This window comes from Nerophis ophidion, linkage group LG27 (assembly GCF_033978795.1).
Source record: "Nerophis ophidion isolate RoL-2023_Sa linkage group LG27, RoL_Noph_v1.0, whole genome shotgun sequence".
Classification (NCBI taxonomy): Eukaryota; Metazoa; Chordata; class Actinopteri; order Syngnathiformes; family Syngnathidae; genus Nerophis; species Nerophis ophidion.
In genome coordinates this window covers 7698328-7720602 of record NC_084637.1, presented here as the reverse complement: position 1 = coordinate 7720602, position 22275 = coordinate 7698328, and the positions used below count along the sequence as shown (strand labels likewise).

The window sequence follows — 22275 nt, the reverse complement described above, 5'->3', positions numbered from 1 at the left end:
TGGACTGCAGGGGGGCCAGGAAAGTACCCGCATTCTTTTTTTACGAAGCCGCAATGTTGTAACACGTGCTGAATGTGGCTTGGCATTGTGTTGCTGAAATAAGCAGGGGCGTCCATGAAAAAGACGGCGCTTATATGGCAGCATAAATTGTTCCAAAACCTGTATCAACCTTTCAACATTAATGGTGCCTTCACAGATGTGTAAGTTACCCATGCCTTGGGCACTAATGCACCCCCATACCATCACAGATGCTGGCTTTTGAACTTTGCGTCGATAACAGTCTGGATGGTTCGCTTCTCCTTTGGTCCGGATGACACGATGTCGAATATTTCCAAAAACAATTTGAAATGTGGACTCGTCAGACCACAAAACACTTTTCCACTTTGCATCAGTCCATCTTAGATGATCTTGGGCCCAGAGAAGCCGGCGGTGTTTCTGGATGTTGTTGATAAATGGATTTCACTTTGCATATTAGAGCTTTAACTTGCACTTACAGATGTAGTGACAAACTGTATTTAGTTACAGTGTTTTTTCTGAAGTGTTCCTGAGCCCATGTGGTGATATCCTTTAGAGATTGATGTCGGTTTTTGATACAGTGCCGTCTGAGGGATCGAAAGTCACGGTCATTCAATGTTGGTTTCTGTCCATGCCGCTTACGTGGAGTGATTTCTCCAGATTCTCTGAACCTTTTGATGATATTATGGAGCGTAGATGTTGAAATCCCTAAATTTCTTGCAATTGCACTTTGAGAAACGTTGTTCTTAAACTGTTTGACTATTTGCCCACGCAGTTGTGGACAAAGGGGTGTACCTCGCCCCATCCTTTCTTGTGAAAGACTGAGCATTTTTGGGGAAGCTGTTTTTATACCCAATCATGGCGCCCACCTGTTCCCAATTAGCCTGCACACCTGTGGGATGTCCCAAATAAGTGTTTGATGAGCATTCCTCAACTTTATCAGCATTTATTGCCACCTTTCCCAACTTCTTTGTCACGTGTTGCTGGCATCAAATTCTAAAGTTAATGATTATTGAAAATGATTTGCAAATCATTGTATTCCGTTTATATTTACATCTAACACAATTTCCCAACTCATATTGTAACGGGGTTTGTATACAGTAATCTGTCAGCTGCCCTCGTGAGACAGTCGAAAAAAAACTACATACAGATTAGTCAGACGGGTTTGGCTGATGCTACTTTTTCATGGAAATCGGCCAATACTGATTTTATTTTTCTTGTTTGTATACCGTTCCGGGTGCAGGAGCGCAACTTGCTTTGGTTGTTTCGATAGCAACTAAACATTACATTTCCTTTGGTTCTTGCGCTCGGTTTTTGAGACAGCCACATTCATGGCTTCCGATGCCTGGTTTGCACGCTATATGTTTGGAAAAAGTGTGCCCCCCCACCCCCCAGCCTCCCCTCGTTATCATTATTTCATTGCCCCCGCTGATCACCATGATTACTGCCCTCCATTCCGGAAGCGTCAGTGCAGCTGTTGAGGAAAGTTTGTGTCTTCGAAACCGAAATGAGTCACAGATATCAGACCCAGCTGCTCCCAGCTTTGAGGCCTCGCGCTAATAAATAGGATCTTGTTTAGACTGCATCATCATCTTCCCACCCAGGACTGTCAAGGATCCAGTTCCTCCATCTGCATCGCTTCCTGCTTGTTAAATGTAATGCCTGATTAAATCAGCACCTCATAGTTGCATGGGTCGGGTGGGGAGGGGGGGGGGGGGGGGTGTCGGCTTCCTCCCTGCAACAGTTGGCAGTGCCAACTCGCTTAACCATCTTTAAATCATGGACACTGTCCTCAACTCTTATTGATTTTAAAATTATTGCTTCCGAGCTTATCTTTTTTTAAAGTGGAAATTGAACTCTGGTTTTCTCTCACAAATGTTTTGGTTTCTCTGCAGTTGGTTTGTTTGCAGAATAATTACTCCGAATCTAGTTACAGTAATCTGTTTTAAAAGGTCAGACAAATTGGATAAAATCGTATAAAACTGTATGCTATTCTTCCGATACAAATCTAAATGAACTTTAATCTGCTCCATACTTCAAACTATTTTAAAGATACAGCCATTAAGACAGAAAGTCTGACTTTTTTTGTCCTTCCAGTAAATTCTTGCTGTACTTTAGCCATATTTTTTGTTGTTACTCCATTAAACATGATTTTCCCCGGGAGGGTTTTTTTTTTTATGTTCAATTTTAGAAATGTAAAAGTCCAATTCTGTCACACTTGGACAATATATTGGCAGTTATTCAACAAAATCCCAAAGCCAAACATGACATAACTTTTTTTTTTCAGAAGACATTTTTTTTAATACTACTTTGCTCAAATTTCTCCATAAACTTTAACCCTCGTTAAATGTATTTTAAACCAATTATGTCAGTTTTTAATTTGTATAAATATGCATTATTTGAGTTATCTTTATTATTCAAACCTGTGATATCTCAGAAAAATCATATATATATATATATATATATATATATGTAGGTGTGGGAAAAATCGCAAGACTACTTCATCTCTACAGAACTGTTTCATGAGGGGTTCCCTCAATCATCAGGAGACAAGAAAAAAAAAAAATCTCCTGATGATTGAGGGAACCCCGTCATGAAACAGTTCTGTAGAGATGAAGTAGTCTTGTGATTTTTCCCACACCTACATATTGCGCTCTACCACGGTATCGAGCACTATTCTCTGGATAATCCAATCAAGATATATATATATATATATATTTACACATATATGTGTATATATATATATATATATATATATATATATACATATATGTGTATATATATGTGTATATATATATATATATATATATATATATATACATATATGTGTATATATATATATATATATATATATATATATATATATATATATATATATATATATATATATATCCCTCAATCCTGATGATTGAGGGAACCCCTCATGAAACAGTTCTGTAGAGATGAAGTAGTCTTGTGATTTTTTTCCCACACCTACATATATATATATATATATATATATATGTATATATATATATATATATATATATATATATATATATATATATATATATACACATATATGTATATATATCATCCATTTACTACCGTTTGTCCCTTTTTTTGGTGTCGCGGGGGGCCTATCTCAGCAAAGACATGCACCTGGGGATAAGTTATTTGGCATCACTAAATTGGCCCTAGTGTGTGAATGTGAATGAGAGTGGGAATGTTGTCTGTCTATCTGTGTTGGCCCTGCTATGAGGTGGCGACTTGTCCAGGGTGTACCCCGCCTTCCGCCCGATTGTAACTGAGATAGACACCAGAGGGAATAAGTGGTAGAAAATGGATGTACAGTGATATATATATATATGTATATATATATATTATAATAGCTTAGTGGCTCAGACAGCAATGTATTTATATGTAAGTTTGGACCGGGGTAAAATCGTTTCTGAAAGACATTAATTTCTCTTTTTTTCATGTTAGCATTTAATATAGCAAGCAAGCGCCAGACAGTCTTTGTGTTAAAGTGCACTTGTACATTTTTTTCTAAACGGTACTAATAACCGTCGGGACTTTTAACACAGTCATCATAATTACGACCCCACACATTTTTCATATATATTGTTTTTCAAATCACCTGACGTGTGTACTGTGTGTATGTACATCATTTAACCATTTTTTTAAACGTAATTTTTTATATACATGTTACAGGTTTTATATCTTCTATTATTGAATTCATCAAATGTAATGAATATTTAATGGACCACAATGGAAACAAGCCTTTTGCCTTTTTAAAGCATTACATGGATTCAATCTTTAAAGATATCAATCAATGAAAACAATGTTTATCGTTACATCCTCATACTCTTTATAAAATAAACAAACTAGGAGACTCAGCAATGTGTGGGATTCTTAGTTTTATCACGGAAGGATACCCGTACAGACTATATTTTTTTGCGCTATGTTTGCCTATATGATTACCGAGATGGAACACAACACCGTGGCAAACTTGACAAAGCAATTCGTGGGAAACCCAATCATAAGAAAAGTAGTGTGTACTAAAACCAAGGTACCACAGTACCTCACAAGTTCCTAAACAACCTTATTTCCGTAAGGAAGAAACCATGTACATGAGCATCTAGGATTTGCACCATTATTCTTATGTTTTTGTTTTTTACAACTGCTTAGTTTTGACTGCAGTTCTCTAACTACCATGGTCTAGTTTTAAATGTATTTTCAAATCCTGTCATTTGACTTATCCATCAAATTAATTACAGTACACGCAAAGCCCACCCTATCAAAGCTACATTCCTACAGGCTCAGTAAATCCCTTTGAACTTTTTATCTGCCATACAGTTCTTCCACATCCTCCAAATTCCTTCCCTTGGCATCGCTCGATGTCTGAAACTGAATTATGTTCTATTACTTGGTTGGTCGAGGTTTTACGACATTCTCTGTGTTATAGTTCCCTGCAGTTCAGCAGCTTTGTCTGAGTGTCGTGTGAGTATGAGAGTGTCAGCACATCACAGGTTTTTGCACAATGTCGACATTGTTTATCCATGCAGATGTGAATTATCGAGCATTACCATCTCAGTGAAATGTTTGTACAAACCCCGTTTCCATATGGGTTGGGAAATTGTGTTAGATGTAAATATAAACGGAATACAATGATTTGCAAATCATTTTCAACCCATATTCAGTTGAATATGCTACAAAGACAACATATTTGATGTTCAAACTCATAAACATGTTTTTCTTGCAAATAATCATTAACTTTAGAATTTGATGCCAGCAAAACGTGACAAAGAAGTTGGGAAAGGTGGCAATAAAGTTGAGGAATGCTCATCAAACACTTATTTGGGACATCCCACAGGTGTGCAGGCTAATTGGGAACAGGTGGGTGCCATGATTGGGTATAAAAACAGCTTCCAAAAAATGCTCAGTCTTTCACGAGAAAGGATGGGGCGAGGTACACCCCTTTGTCCACAACTGCGTGAGCAAATAGTCAAACAGTTTAAGAACAACGTTTCTCAAAGTGCAATTGCAAGAAATTTAGGGATTTCAACATCTACGCTCCATAATATCACCAAAAGGTTCAGAGAATCTGGAGAAATCACTCCACGTAAGCGGCATGGCCGGAAACCAACATTGAATGACCGTGACCTTCGATCCCTCAGACTGTATCAAAAACCGACATCAATCTCTAAAGGATATCACCACATGGGCTCAGGAACACTTCAGAAAACCACCGTCACTAAATACAGTTTGTCGCTACATCCGTGAGTGCAAGTTAAAGTTCTACTATGCAAAGCGAAAGCCATTTATCAACAACATCCAGAAACGCCGCCGGCTTCTCTGGGCCCGAGATCCTCTAAGATGGACTGATGCAAAGTGGAAAAGTGTTCTGTGGTCTGACGAGTCCACATTTCAAATAGATTTTGGAAAGATTTGACATTGTGTCATCCGGACCTAAGGGGAAGCGAACCATCCAGACTGTTATCGACGCAAAGTTCAAAAGCCAGCATCTGTGATGGTATGGGGGGGCATTAGTGCCCAAGGCATGGGTAACTTACACATCTGTAAAGGCACCATTAATGCTGAAAGTGTGAAGACTCTTCTTCGGCATGGTAATGCCGGTGTGGTTTTCCCGTGGATGCGTCGAAGCAGAACACAGCATAGGTAAGATAAAGGGTATTTAATAACAAAAGTCTATGAACAAAAATACTGGTGTAAAGAGAAAAAGTAAACAAAAGACGCTAGCGTGAAAGCTAGGATAAAACAAGGAAAACTAAAACTTGGTACGAGGACACAAAAGATTAAACAAAACATTTAGCATGAAAGCTAGACAATAAAGTGGCTTGGCGTGAGAGCTAGCGAGAAAATACATACGAATGATGAGAGTCGTCACTGATGCGCGTGGGCAAATTAGGATCCGAGAATGAGTAAACAGAAAAGGTGAGCTTAAATAGGAGGGTGAAAATTAGTAGCAGGTGTGCGGGGCGAGACTAACAGGTGGACTGATGTGTAACCATAGTGATGGACAAAAACAGGAAATAAACGGGTCAGACTGAGAATGAAAAAACAAACACGTGAAGATCTGAGCAGCAGATCGCAACAGAAAGTTACATACAGGTTTTGGAACAACATATGCTGCCATCTAAGCACTGTCTTTTTCATGGACGCCCCTGCTTATTTCAGCTAGACAATGCCAAGCCACATTCAGCACGTGTTAAAACAGTGTGGCTTCCTAAAATAATAGTGCGGGTACTTTCCTGGCCCACCTGCAGTCCAGACCTGTCTCCCATCGAAAATGTGTGGCGCATTATGAAGCGTAAAATACTGACTGTTGAACGACTGAAGCTCTACATAAAACAAGAATGGGAAAGAATTCCACTTTCAAAGCTTCAACAATTAGTTTCCTCAGTTCCCAAACGTTTATTGAGTGTTGTTAAAAGAAAAGGTGATGTAACACAGTGGTGAACATGCCCTTTCCCAACTACTTTGGCACGTGTTGCAGCCATGAAATTCCAAGTTAATTATTATTTGAAAAAAATAAATAAAGTTTATGAGTTTGATTATCAAATATCTTGTCTTTGTAGTGCATTCAGTTGAATATGGGTTGAAAAGGATTTGCAAATCATTGTATTCCGTTTATATTCACATCTAACACAATTTCCCAACTCATATTGAAACGGGGTTTGTACCTGGGGAAAATTCAACTATTTTTTTACTCCACTCACTTCAAACATGCTGCAGTCTGTGAATAAATGAGGCAGGTGAGCAAGGATGACAAACTAAAACCACTTTAATTCTCAGAAACAAACCCAGAAGTGTGGTTGGTGGCATGGCTACATCAACAGAAAAGGCAACACAGTACGTGCACATGTTAAACTCTTTTGTTTAGTCCAATTGATGCAACTCAAATGAAACCGGGTAAAGTCAAAGGGGGGTTGGGGGGGGGGGGGCACATGGAAATGAATCAGGGTCATGTTCGGGATGGATCTTGGGTGATGGGAGGAAGGCTTGGGTGGAGAAGGGTGTTTATAGGGGGTTAGTCATAAGCATTACTTACTGTAATCTGTGATGGTCGGTGGGTTTGGGTGGAGGTGGGTTTGATCATGATGCTACTAGTGACTTTACTGCTGCCTTTAGCCGTAACAGTGCTGCCTTTGGCCAACCTCGGCTCCGGCAACGCCGGTGCACTGACGCTCTGCATGAAGGGGCTACCTAGGTGAATGTGGATTTTATTGTCCTCCGTGGTGATGATATTCGTCCCAGAGCTGTTGGACCTCTGCACCTGCCAACCGTTCTGTCGCTCGGGAGTCACGCGGAATACGGAGTGCCCTCCGACGACCTCGACCGGTTTCGCCGAGTAGTTGCGGTCAGGGGTGCCTGTCGTGACAGAAACTATTTGGATTGGGGACAGGGCTCTGTCTGGGGTCAAAGAGCCGCTGGAGTCAGGAGTGAGCGCTCTGGAGTATGTTGCCATTGTGAGAGGAGATAGCATCCCATCAGGTGAGCGAGTCTCGTCGGAAATCGGGGAACTTTTACATTTAGCAGTTGGGGAAATGGCTGCGTTCTGGATTATGGTGATTCTCTTTTTGGGTGGGCCGCCTTTTGTGGGTATGACAGCCGTGCTGGTGAAAGAGGTTGTGTTCTCTGCGGCGGTGTTGGCTATCTCCAGTGTTGCCATGTTGTTTCCAGGCTCGGGAGTCACTTTTATGTGAAGTGGCTGACCAGGACTGTGGGTCAACACCACGTCCCCTGTCTGGGCATGGTTACCATGCAGCCGTGGTGACGGTTTTCCGTTCAGGAGGTGAGGGGCCTCGCTTGATTTGAAAAACGGCATTCTTCTCATGGTGTTGTTGAGGTTATTGACATTGTTCTTTAGGGAGGGGACATTTTTCTCTTCCTTATTATTGTAGATCACGTTGTCCTCATGTCCGCTCTCGTCACGCAGCTTACCGTTCAGCAAGGGACCGTCTAGTAGCACTGTGGACTTGCAGTTGGGGGAAGTGATATCCAGAGGTTCAGTCTGTACCTCTTTGGTGGCAACATGCAAATCGGAAAAACGCCTTCCGTTCATGCCAGGGCGTAGACTTTTGCTAAATCTTCGATATCTTTCAAGCTCTCGTGTTAAGGTATCCATCTCCCTGGCTAATTCTTTGTTTCGGACTTCCTGTTGGGTCAACTTTCTTCGCAGGGTGGCATGGTCTGTTTTCATGCGGCATATAGATTCCTCTTGTCCCATGTATTCGTGGATCTTCTCTTTGAGGGCTGAAACCTCTTGTGCCAAATGACTTGACCTCGCCTCCTCATCCTTGAGACGTCTGTACAAAATATCCTCATGGTTGGACTCGTTTTGTTCAGCTAGTTGGTACTTGGAAAGCTCATTTCTGGATATTTCCAGCTCCTCCTCCAAAGCCTTCGTTTTTTCTTGCTCATTAGTTAATTTATTTTCCAACGATTCGAGCTCATCTGTTTTTAACAGGTCTCCTTCTGCAACCCTCATATCTTTCAGTTTGCATCGAAGACGCTCAACCTCCTGGGTCAAGTCTTTGACTTTGTTGTCCTCCTGGTGGAAGCAGTTTACTTTGGGTGTTTTAACAAGCTCTTCTTTGACCTTGCTTCTCAGGTAATCTCTTTCGATGTTTTCTAGCGACTGCAACCTTTTTTTCATAACATTGATCTTTGAGTCTAAATCGTCGCTTTTCTGCTCCTCAGCTTTCAGTTGGGCCTTCAAGTCGTCCCTCTCCTTCTTGGCGCCATACATCTTTTCTTCCAGCTCGGACTTTGACCTCAAGGCTTTCTTGCTCTCCTCAATGAGCTTTTCCGTGACTGATGTAACTTTATCCTGTTCTGCTTGAAGTTTGCCGGTGCTGTTTTGTACTTTGTTTTCCATCTGCTTGAGTTTTTCTGCCATGGCCCTCCTCTCATCCACCAGCATGACCGTCAATGTTTTTAACTTAGTGAGGTCTTCTTTCAGTGTCAACTCTGTTTTTGCAAGCTGACCCTCAGCAGACTCGAGTTCTTGAACTTGAGCTTTCAAGGCATCCAGCTCACTGGAAAGAGCCTTTGACACTGTCTTTTCCTGCTCGAGGTTAGTTTTTAGCGAGCTGCACTCCTGTTTACTCTTGCTAAACGCGCCCTCCAATTTTTCCAGGTCCATAATTCTGTGATTAAGTTTATCCACCTCAGCCTTCAAACTGTGACTCTGACTAGTCTCTTTTTCTAGTTTTTTGTTTAAGTCCCTGCAGTGGTCCTCCATTCGAATCAGTTCCTCATCCTTTCCCTCCATTTCAAGCACTCTTTTCCGCAGCTCCTCCAGCTCAGACATGAGGGTGGCGTTTCCACCTCCACCTTGGCTAATTTTGTCTCTCAGCTCCTGCAGCTCCTCCTCAGCTCTTCGCAGTGTCTTGTTGGTTTCCTCCAGCTCGTCAAGCTGCCTGCTGAGAGTCGACAACTTCTGACGCAGCTGCCGATTCTGCGCATCCTCACTGGTCAGCTTGGCCGTCATGGCCTCCTGCTCTTGATGGTGTCGACTGATACAATCACGCAACTCTGCCTCCAGGCGACACACCTTCTGCTGTTCTTCCTGAAGGTGGTGAGTGGCCAGGCTCAGCTCTTCCTGAGTCTGGGAAGAGCTGGTGCTCAGCTGCTGGACCTTGGCTGTCTGTTTATTCAGCTGCTCTGTGAGACGCTGCTGCTCATCCACAACGATCAATGCAAAGGACTTGACCTTTGTCAGCTCTTCTTTTAAACCTGTGACCTTTTTGGTGTTCTCTTGGTCCTTGCGTTCTTGGTAGGCCTTTTCCTGATCAATTAGTAGCTTCAACCTGAAAAAGAAAACAAACTGTCATTGGCTTTGAAATGGTTTCCCCGGCACGTTCTTATGTTTCAACTGAGGCACGGAGAGCTGTATTTATCAAATTACTTGATTCCTTATTCAGACATGGTTGTTCATTTGAGCTTTGTTCGACAAAAGTAATGATTTGTATCAAATAAATATTCACTGTACCAAACTAAATCAAACAACACAAATGTGTAAAATCGGAGATAATATGTTTTTTGTCAGGCTTGGTGTCTGGGTCTGGAAGTAACTTGAACCAGATGTTGTTAGCGTTTCCTACGCGAAGTCAAATTAATCGGCATGCTTAGAATAGGGCGAGTCGCCGAGGTCAGTGCGTCTGATGCGTACAAACCACATCAACACACCTTCTCCCGAAGCAGACGGGATGCTTTGGCCGCCGTTTGAGAAGCTTCTGGCAAGCAACCGTCCTTAATGAAATGATTCCTGTGTTACCAAAACCTCCTCAAATATATCCTTTTTTTTTATCTTACAAAGGAATTTCCCTACTTTCAGAATTACACTTACAGTCTTGCAGAGTTTTTGCAGAAATCCCCCTGCACTCTCTCACTCGGAACACTCATTGCACACTTCAGTGTGCCATGATGTAATAGTTTTTTAGCCCGTGTGTCTTGTCTCACTTGTCTCTCTTCCTCAAACTAGTACAAGTACACTTTCTATTATTAGATGTGATACTTCCAAGACTGGATGAAGTACTATATAAGTTTATATTCAGTTCTTTCAACCACAGTCACCAATAAAACCACACTTCGCCTTAATGGAATCAGATCCTGTAAGGTGCCCCAGCTTGCATATGTAGAAGCATTTAAGTCTCATCTTAAAACTCATCTGTATACTCTAGCCTTTAAATAGACCTCCTTTTTAGACCAGTTGATCTGCCGCTTCTTTTCTTTCTCCTATGTCCCCCCCTCCCTTGTGGAGGGGGTCCGGTCCGATGACCATGGATGAAGTACTGACTGTCCAGAGTCGAGACCCAGGATGGACCACTCGTCGGGACCCAGGATGGACCGCTCGCCTGTATCGGTTGGGGACATCTCTACGCTGCTGATCCGCTTGAGATGGTTTCCTGTGGACGGGACTCTCACTGCTGTCTTGGAGCCACTATGGATTGAACTTTCACAGTATCATGTTAGACCCGCTCGACATCCATTGCTTTCGGTCCCCTAGAGGGGGGGGGGTTGCCCACATCTGAGGTCCTCTCCAAGGTTTCTCATAGTCAGCATTGTCACTGGCGTCCCACTGAATGTGAATTCTCCCTGCCCACTGGGTGTGAGTTTTCCTTGCCCTTTTGTGGGTTCTTCCGAGGATGTTGTAGTCGTAATGATTTGTGCAGTCCTTTGAGACATTTGTGATTTGGGGCTATACAAATAAACACTGATTGATTGATTGATAGAGGTCTGTCTGTAGTTAGCCAATGAACACCTGAATGATTCAGGGTGTGCCCATGCCACACCATCCCCCTAGTCCCTCTCCATGGACTATGTCCATCTGAGCACCAATTTTCTTGAGCCATGACTTGCACTCAAAAGTTGAAAGTACCAGTGATTGTCACACACACTAGGGTGTGATGAAATCTGTGCTCTGCATTTAACCCATCACTTTGTTCACCCCCTGGGAGGTGAGGGGGAGTAGTGAGCAGCAGTGGTGGCCACGCCCATGTATCGTTTTGGTGATTTAATCCCCAATTCCAAACCTTGAGGCTGTGTGTCAAGCAGGGAGGTAATGGGTTCCATTTGTATAGTCTTTGGTATGAACTCACCACCTATTGATCTCAGGGCGGACACTCTAACCCAGGGGTAGGGAACCTATGGCTCTAGAGCCAGATGCGGCTCTTTTGATGATTGCATCTGGCTCTCAAGATAAATCTTAGCTGACATTGCTTAACACGGTAAGTAATGAATAATTCATCCAACGCCCTTGACGCGAATCCCTTAAGGGTGATGGACGGTTGGTCAGTGCCTGAAAAGCTGCAGCCCGCCACCATAGCCCCCCACTCCCTCCCCTCAGTTGCAAGTCTGGAGTTGTATGTTGTGATAGGTATATATGCTTTGGTCTGGAGTTTTTTTTTTTCCCCATAGCTGTTCTTTGACCCTAAACACTGTTTGTTTGTCTAATCAAATCAATCAGTCAATTGACAAAGTTTTGTTGTTCTTGGGCAATAACAATACATACCTACCTACTTAATTATGTTGGTAATCACAGTGTCAAAATATCAAAAAGGCGCATTCATGGTAAGAAGTATTTTATTTATTATTGGTTAGCTTCAGAATAACAATGTTATTAAAAATAACAAGAGACATAATAAATGCAGGCATTTAGTTATTTTCAGTGTTAAAAACTATTAAATGGCTCTCACGGAAATACGTTTTCAAATATTTGGCTTTCATGGCTCTCTCAGCCAAAAAGGTTCCCGAACCCTGCAATATAATCGCCACATTTTTTAATGTGCTCAAAAAATGTTAAACACACACTAACATTTTTAAAACATTTTTTCGAATACGATATAGACACACAACTTACTTTCTTTGCAAAATAAACATATATTGTTCTGGATTCCTAAGAAACATATTTGTATTTGAGTGTGGACGAGTCTGGGTTTGGAGGTTGCCAGGAGAACAGTATATTTTGGACTGCATTGAGCCGAGTCTGAAATTTGGTGGAGGAGGAATTATGGTGTGTGGTTGTTTTTCCAGACGTTGGGCTCGGTTCTTATTACCAGTGAATAGAACTTTGAATGCTCTAGGACAGGGGTGTCAAACTCAAATACAGAGTGGGCCAAAATTTAAAACTGAACAAAGCCGCGGGCCAAGGTTGAACAAATTAATCTTTTAAAAGGGACCCAAACAAGTTTTGCATTAAATATTGAACAAGCAAGGCTTATATAACTTTAGTGACATCCAAAATCCAGTTTCAAATAATAATAATAATAATTAAAAAAATATCAATGGCATATCAAATAAAATTTAAATAAAAATGTTATGCCTTTTTTTCTATGTGCAATCTTCTGAAGTAAATATCACATTTTTTCCACAGGCTAATAATAAATTTGAAAATAAAATAACAATAATGAATGAACCAAATATTCAAGCCTTGAAGTCGCAAGAGAAAATGCATGAATAGAACGTTAATTATTGGTCAGTTTGCTGGAAGTTTCCCGGAAGAGTTAGTGCTGCAAGGGGTACAGTGTATTTGTTCTGTTGTGTTACGGTGCGCATGTTCACCCGAAATGTGTTTGTCATTCTTGTTTGGTGTGGGTTCACAGTGTGGCGCATATTTGTAACAGTGTTAAAGTTGTTTATACGGCCACCCTCAGTGAGACCTGTATGGCTGTTGACCAAGTATGCCTTGCATTCACTTGTGCGTGTGTGTGTGTGTAAAAGCCACAAATATTATGTGACACGCTGTTAGTATGGAGGAAAAGCGGACGTGACGACAGGTTGTAGAGAACGCTAAAGGCAGTGCCTTAAATGCACGCCCCCGATGTAGTTGTCCAGGTGGAAATCGGTAGAAATTCGGGAGAATGGTTGCCCCGGGAGATTTTCGGGAGGGGCACTGAACTTCGGGAGTCTACCAGGAAAATTCGGAGGGTTGGCAAGTATGAGTATTAGCGGTGAATGCGGTTGTTACAGCGGCACCGACGCTGTATAACTCTAATGCTAAATTGATATTGCCTCAAGGGCCAAATTAAATTACACGGCGGGCCAGAGTTTGACACCCATGTTCTAGGATACCAAAACATCTTGGTCAATTCCATACTCCCAACCTTGTAGGAACAGTTTGGAGCAGGCTCCCTTCCTCTTCCAACATGACTGAGCACCTGTGCACAAAGCAAGGTCCATAAAGACATGGATGACAGAGTCTAGTGTGGATGAACTTGACTGGCCTGCACAGAGTCCTGACCTGAACCCGATAGAACACCTTTGGAATGAATTGGAACGGAGACTTAGAACCAGGCCTTCTCGACCAACATCAGTGTGTGACCTGACCAATTCGCTTTTGGAAGAATGGTCGAAAATTCCTATAGACACACTCCGCAACCTCCGAAACCTCTCAGAAGTACACAATGAGAGTTTAACAGAGAGGCAGCAGCTTCGTAAAACATCCTGCGTACAACCTGCCTGATCCTTCGACAGCTGCTGATGAAAAATTGGAAAAAACTGTATATATGAATATTTGGATGCTTTTCAACAAAAAGTAACACAACAGATTGACAACAACCCCAGCTAGGCTGACAATAATTCAGGTTTGAGAATCTTCTTTGAAAAGGGGTTTACATAATTTTGCTGGTTTGCTATATATTAGCTTACTATCAGTAAAGTTTATGATTCAATGAAAGTGAATAATGACGACAAGATAATGTTAGCAACTTGGTTACAAACAAGCTTGTGAATAATTTGTATATTTTTGGAGCTAAATAAATTTATTGCCAGCATACATTAAATATATCTCTGCATGTCAACTACCAAATAGTTCTTATCGTATATCATTAGGTATTACTGTAAATGACACACAACAGAGCACTGACATGAGGGTATGAGGTATTTGCGAGCAGTAAAACTCATCAAGATAAGCCAGCAGAGGAGCCAATATCATGGATATCGCAGTCAGAGGGGACACAACCTCCCTTTGGAACAGTTTATCAGACTTTGTGGAAAGGAGAAGACATTATGACAGGACGTCTCCCTTTCTTTCCCTGCTTGTGGCCATAGAAGTTTTGTACTTATTTGCTCGAAACAATCACACTGTAAAATAAATGTAAGATGGAGAATCTGAATGACTTGGTGAGCTTTATCTGAGATTAAACAAATATGCAGAGGAGAAAAAGTTTTCCTCCCTTAGCTTCATTAGAGCATATGTTGACTGGATCCAAATCCCTCCTGAGATCTGCGTATCCTTGACGACCAACAATGACAAATGTGGGATTTCTGTACTTCTCAATAATGGTTTCGCCACATCAGGAATTGTAACTAGATAGTAAGATAGTACTTTATTAACTATAGCCATTTCAATAATCTGTTTAGCCCCGGTTACAGCAAACGCCTGCTGCACATGTCGTTCATAGGTGGGTGGTGCTTCTCTTCCTTGTTCAGATTACAATTAAGATGAAATGATAACATAATAATTAGATTGTTTCTGTGACCGGGTATTTTTCTGGCTGGCTGAAATACGGTCTAAATTCTTTCATAACATGCTCTGGTCAAGTGCTCATTTATAGAATGATGAGCAGGCTGAATATGACATTGTATTTATTAATAGAGAAGGTTAAAACTTTGTCATGCTGCAATTATTAACAACCCCCACCTGAAAAGTATCTGTCTAAGGTACACTTATTAATGATTAAAAAAAAATTAAAAATCATACCTATCTGCGATTAATTTGGAGATAACTATGAACAAAATGAAATTAATCGTGTTTAGATATTTTAATCGTTTGACATACAGTGACTTAGTGACTTGGTCATCCTTTCAGATCCTTTTTGCTCTAATTAGCCAAAATTTTTACTATGTCTCTCGGAATAGAATGATTTTGTCTTCACTTTTTTTTTTTCACGTTCAAATTTATATTTTTTATTAAAAAAATATATATATCAACGGGTGCTCTGCACAAATGATTTTAGCCCAGTTCGGTACTGCCTCAGAGAATTGAGTGTATTGAAAAAATTTAAATTTAAAATTTGTTGCTATTTTTCTGTTGCTCAAACAACAAATTAATTATTTTTCATTCCATGCAACTTTTGGAAAATATAAAAAAATGACAATTTGTTACAATGGGCGTTCAAAGGGTTACATTTTTATTTATTTTTTTCAAAAAAACTAGTACTATTTTTATAGGATTAAAGTTTTGCAAATACGTACAAAAAATGGATCAAAAAATGCTTTTATTTGTGCTAGAGGTATGCTATCAAATGATTTATGCCTCAAAGGTTTTATTACTTTTTAAAAATAATTGTATTAATAATATGTCTCTGTTAAAAAAACAAAAATAAAAAAAATATAAAATTCTGGGTGGTTCTTGTCTTTGAAAACCGGTAAAATTCCAACTAAAATCCATGGGGGCTTGAGTAATTCTTGTACATCCGATCGCTACTTATAGCCACGTTACGCGTATATACTATGTACAAAAACTACTACATTTTGCTGCTTTTTAACCACAAGTAAGGAGGTCATGGGATTGTGGGCCAGTGTGACTAAAATGTGCAAAATGTTGATTGTGCATTTTGACCTAACTAACAAATCCCAACACGTCAAAGCTGTCAGGGTTGATAAGGAAAAGCGGCGCCAAAAAGAAAATGCATGAATGGATGCAATTTTGTGTTAATTATTATGTTAGAAATCCATAGTCTTAAGTATTTTTTATTTAATTTTAATAAGTAAAACAGCTTAGCAACAATGACATTAAGAAGGGCTCCTATCCATTAAAAAAATACATTGTTGCTACAACAGATATTCCTCATACTGTATTGCATTGTTTTTATTTATTCTAATAGTTTTGTGAATAATGACCTTGCCACTTTTGCTTTGTTTTTACTTCAGTATGCTTTAGTGTTTTGCATTATAAATAGATATATTTAAAATAACTGCATTTCTAAAACAAAATATTTTATGACCGCAGTCTTTTACATTACACTATATGTGGAAGCAAATATTTGATCTATTTGATTACTGGTGCCGGAAATTGAGTTTCCTGATATCTCAGGATCTACAGCATGGGTGTCAAACTCTGGCCCGCGGGCCAAATATGGCCCGCCGTGTAATTTCATTTGGCTCTTGAGGCAATAATAAATTAACATTAGAACTGGCCCGCCGGTATTATACAGTGGTGGTGCCGCTGTGTCACCGCATTCAACGCTAATTCTCCCCGAAAATCTCCCGGGGCAACCATTCTCCCGAATTTACCCCCGGAAAACATTATTGGCGGCGTGCCATAAAGATACTGCTTTTAGCATTCTCAACAAACTGTGGTCACTTCCGCTTTTCCTCCATACAAACAGTCACGTAATATATGTGGTTTCTACACACACACAAGTGAATGCAAAGCATACTTGGTCAACAGCCATACAGGTCACACTGAAGGCGGCCGTTTGAACAACTTTAACACTGTTACAAATATGCGCCACACTGTGAACTCAAACCAAACAAGAATGACAAACACATTTCGGGAGAACATACGCACCGTAACACAAGATCAACACAACAGAACAAATACGCAGAACCTATGGCAGCACTAACTCTTCCGGGACGCTACCAACAAAACTCGATTTTGCATGTCACTATAAAGTTATATAAGCCTTGCTTGTTCAATATTCAATGCAAAACATGTTTGGGTCCCTATTAAAAGGTTAAGTTGTTCAACTTCGGCCCGCGGCTTTGTTCAGTTTAGAATTTTGGCCCACTCTGTATTTGAGTTTGACACCCGTGATCTACAGCATTTATGTTCAAAAGTCAATGTCACACAATAACCGTTACAGTATTGTTTTATGTTTTGCTTAGTCTTTATTTGAAGGGATAATGCACAGACAATGACGGATATGTTCTCCACCAGATTATAGCTAAATAGCTCATTTCCATCTTCAGTCCCAAGGCTACCTAAATTAAAGCGATACAAAAAACATGCAATACAATCATACTATAGCATGTAATCAAATTGAGAAACGTTATTAAATTCCCTTTCATTGACACATACTTATACATTACAACCACCCCTCCTTTACATCATAACACAGACAATACATGCTCTTGTAAATACATCCATGATTTTAACAGACACACCTGACAGCTTACAACAAAATGTTTCTCATGCATAAACATAAATACACATTAAGTTGATCCGTCAATTATAGTGTCCACCTTATTGACCGTGTGAGCAACTTTGATTTCTCCGAAGCCACTTTTTAACTTCAATTGTAAATGAAGAATAATTACACTTTTCAAGTTTGTTGTGAGGTCTTTCCATTCCTTTTTTCGCTTTATATGAAAAAATATTGTTTATTTATGCACCCGTGATTATGAAGGACCACAAACCTTAAGCTCTGAAAATGTCAAAATATATTTTGTACTCATTGCACCAGCTACAAAAACCACAATCTTGACCAGTTCTCTAATCCGTCAGCAGAATGCTGCTAACGTCTCTGGATAAAGTGAAGTAGGCCTACCTGCAGCGAAGCTTCTCCTTGTGTCACGGCCATTGCGTTAATTTGCTGCACACCAGCCGCACAGTCTGTGCTCGCCTGGCTCTTGGAGCACCCGTCCAACAGCTAGACCAAACAATAAGGGACGTGCTCTCTGTGCCTGCGGACCATGACATCATCCACATGGCCTTATTTGGAGCTTTTGCATTGCACACACTCACAAGAAGGGGGTGTGCTTGCCGGCTCATTCACATGTATACGCAAGTGTGTGTGTGTTTGTGTGGGTTGAAGGATGTGATGCAGGGAACAGAAAGTGTGTATTAGTGTGGGTCCGTCACTAACAGTGTTCATGTTCACTCCTGAATATTCAAGGCTGTTTGAATCCAACGAGATACACTGAGAACTTACAAACTCGGAGGGATGGATGAAGAATCCTTTTAAACAAACGCAATGGATGGTTTTACTTGTGGTTCAAGGCAATACAAGAAATACATTTTCAACTCTCAGCACCTGGTGTAAGCAAACTCATCCAAAAGCGCCCTAGCACAAATAATAACAAACCATTTCAGTTCTCTGCATAGGTTGGAATAAAACTTATCGAACAAAAAACATTAGCGAAAAAAAAATTAGCCGCACCATTTTATCAGCCGCAAGGTTCAAAGTGTAGGAAAAAAGCAGCAGCTTATAGTCCGGAATTTGCATGTAAAAACACTGCAGGACTGATTGTGTAGGAATGATAAGATTGGCACAAATTGACACAAATATCTCGAACCCACGCCACTAAACCAATTAGTTGCAGCTGAATCTTCGTTATTTATCTTAGCAAGACGTTTTCACACGTGTTTGCATCCAACGATTTGAGTATTTTGACCAACACCAACGTCAACAAAAGCCCTCTATTTAATATGTTTGTGTGTATGCCTCACTGATTACAATATTTGGCCAGCGCCGTTTTGTCCTACTAATTTTGTCGGTCCTTGAACTCACCCTAGTTTGTCTCCATATATGACTTTCTCGTCGCTGCCCCAGAAAGACACTCCTTCTTTGTCTCATTTTGTCCACCAAAAGTTTTATGCTGTGCGTAAATGCGCAAAGGTGAGCTTTGTTGACGTTATTGACTTGCGGGGAGTGAATAAATGGTAAATGGTTGTACTTTTTAAGGAGCCCGAAGCGCCTTGACAGTATTTTCACATTCACCCATTCACACACACATTCACACACTGATGGCGGGAGCTGCCATGCAAGGCGCTAACCAGGACCCATCAGGGTGAAGTGTCTTGCTCAAGGACACAATGGACGTGACTAGGATGGTATAAGGATGGGGATTGAACCAGTAACCCTCAGATTGCTGGCACGGCCACTCTCCCAACTTCGCCACGCCGTGCCTAATAATCCATGCTAGCATGCTATAAGGCTAGCCGTTCTGTCTTACTAATTTTGGCGGTTCTTGAACTCACCGTAGTCTGTCTGCATGTGCAACTTTCTCCGTCGCTGCCCCAGAAAGACGTGTTGTATGCCACTCCTTCTTTGTCTCATTTTGTCCACCAAACGTTTTATGCTGTGCGTGAATGCGCAAAGGTGAGCGTTGTTGACATTATTGTCTTTCGGGGAGTGCTAATAATCCATGCTAACATGCTATTTAGGCTAGCTGTGTGTATATATTGCATCATTATACCTCGTTTGGAGGTATACTTGAGGTTGTTTGTAGGTATACTTGAGTTCGTTTAATGTCCTTTACTTATGTCCTCTGTGTATTTAATTATTGATAATAATATTTGCATGTCCCATGACACATAATCTGTATGTAATATTGGCCGCACTGCTGATTGTGTGCTGTGTTGTTCCAGACCACAGCAAACGTTACCATGTTGTTCCAGACCACAGCAAACGTTACCCAGCTTGCAAAGATTGTAATAAATCCATTAGAAGAAGACAGCCTGTCCTTTCCTTTAACTTGGGCACACACTTCTATACCTTTGGCAGTTTTAAGACAGTCATTTCCAGGATTTATCTAACCCTCTGAGACACTTACTTAACTTACTTACTCTTTTGCGGCTCCGGAAAGATTAGTTTTTTGTATTTTTCGTCCAATATGTTTCTTTCATATATGTCGACACTAAACCCCTTAGTTTAGTGTCAAGGTGTGGACTTTGGGGTGTTTGTTTTCCCGAGATCCAAGTAAAGTTGGATCGGACATGGCTTGGAGGTAAATACATGATTTGATTTTAACTCTAACAAAAGGTACAAAACGAAAGGCGCGCACAAAGGCGGAGAACAAACTTGACTAATGAAACAAAAACTAGCACTTGGGCATGAAACAAATAAACACTTACTGTGACAAGAATACACAAAACTCACATGGCAAGAAACGAGGAGCAAGAAAACTATGGCAGCATGACAATGGCATGAGTAGTAAGGATATCAGATAGCATCGGTGTCCTGGAGGTAATGTCGCCAGGCCGACTGCCTGGCAACTGCAAGCTTAAATAATACCGACCTGATTAGTGACAGGTGCGCTAAACGTGAGTCAGGTGAAACTAATGAGTAGTCATTGAAACAAAACAACCAAGAGTGCACAACCAGGAACTAAAAATAGTCCAAAAAACAAACAGCACATGGCCAAAAAAAAAAACATGATCAGACATGACATTTAGCTGAATAAAGGTAAATGAGAAGTCTTCGGAGTTTGGTGATTAGAGTAAGAGCGTCCAAATCTGATTTTGATATCCGATATCAGTCTGATAGCAACAAAAAAACAAAAAACAAAACAAGCATCGGATAGTATCGGCATGCATCTAAAATCTCCAATCTAATCATGCCTATACAAGCAGTCCTCCAGCGTGTTGGAACTAAGAAACGCTTTCTTTTTTTGTGCAAATAATCATTAACTTAGAATTTATCCATCCATCCATTTCTACCGCTTATTCCCTTCCGGGGTCGCGGGGTAATGGCAGCAAAACATTGCAAAAAAGTTGGCACAGGGGCATTTTTACCACTGTGTTACATGGCCTTTCCTTGTAACAACTCTCAGTAAACGTTTGGGAACTGAGAAAACCAATTTTTGAAGCTTTTCAGGTGGAATTATTTACCATTCTTACTTGATGTACAGCTTAAGATGTTCAACAGTCCGAGGTTTCACTTGTGGTATTTTAGCCTTCATACTGCGCCACACATTTTCAATGGGAGACAGGTCTGTACTACAGGCAGGCCAGTCTAGTACCTGCACTTTTTTACTATGAAGCCACGCTGTTGTACTACGTGGCTTGGCATTGTTTAGCTAAAATAAGCAGGGGCGTCCATGATAACGTTGTTTGGATGGCAACATATGTTGCTCCAGAACTTGTACGTACCTTTCAGTATTAATGGGCACTAAAACACCCCCCATACCATCACATATGCATTTTTTAAATTTTGCACTTTTTAATGCAAAAGGGATCGAAAGTCCGTAATATTATCGCTAACATGCAGGGATTTCTCCAGATTCTCTAAAACCTTTGATGATATTATGGACCGCAGTCGGTAAAATCCCTAAATTCCTTGCAGTTGCTCGTTGAGAAATGTTGTTCTTAAACTGTTCGACAAATTGCTTGGGCATTTGTTGACAAAATGGTGACCCTCGCTCCATCCTTGTTTGTGAACGACTGAGCATTTGATTAAAGCCGCGATTAAACCCTATCATGGCACCCACCTGTTACCAATCAGCCCGTTTACCTGTGGGATGTTCCAAATAAGGGGGACGGCATGGCAAAGTTGGTAGATTGGCTGTGCCAGCAATCTGAGGGTTAATGGTTCAATCCCCACCTTCTACCATCCTAGTCCGGTCCGTTGTGTCCTTGGGCAAGACACTTCACCCTTGCTCCTGATGGGTCCTGGTGAGCGCCTTGCATGGCAGCTCCCGCCATCAGTGTGTGAATGTGTGTGTGTGAATGTGGAAATACTGTCAAAGCGCTTTGGGCGCCTTTAAAAAGGGGTAGAAAAGCGCTATACAAGTACAACCCATTTACCATAAGTGTTTGATGAGCATTCATCAACTTTGTCGGTCCTTTTTGCCACTTGTGCCAGCTTTTTTCAAACATGTTGCAGGCATCCAATTCCAAATGAGCTAATATTTGCAAAACATAACAACGTTTTCAAGTTTGAATGTTAAAGGGGAACATTATCACCAGACCTATGTAAGCGTCAATATATACCTTGATGTTGCAGAAAAAAGGCCATTTATTTTTTGAACCGGTTTCCGAACTCTAAATGGGTGAATTTTGGCGAATGAAACGTCTTTCTGTTC

General features: G+C 40.8%; 1 protein-coding gene across 1 annotated transcript in view; it reads right to left on the bottom strand.

Moving 5' to 3' along the window:
• The window catches only part of filip1l (filamin A interacting protein 1-like), a 137890-nt gene that overhangs the window by 7190 nt on the left and 108425 nt on the right, over positions 1-22275 (bottom strand). The window contains exon 5 of the mRNA XM_061889902.1: positions 7070-9833. Within this exon, the coding sequence (XP_061745886.1) occupies positions 7070-9833 (2764 nt within the window). The remainder of the gene's footprint in view (positions 1-7069; positions 9834-22275) is intronic.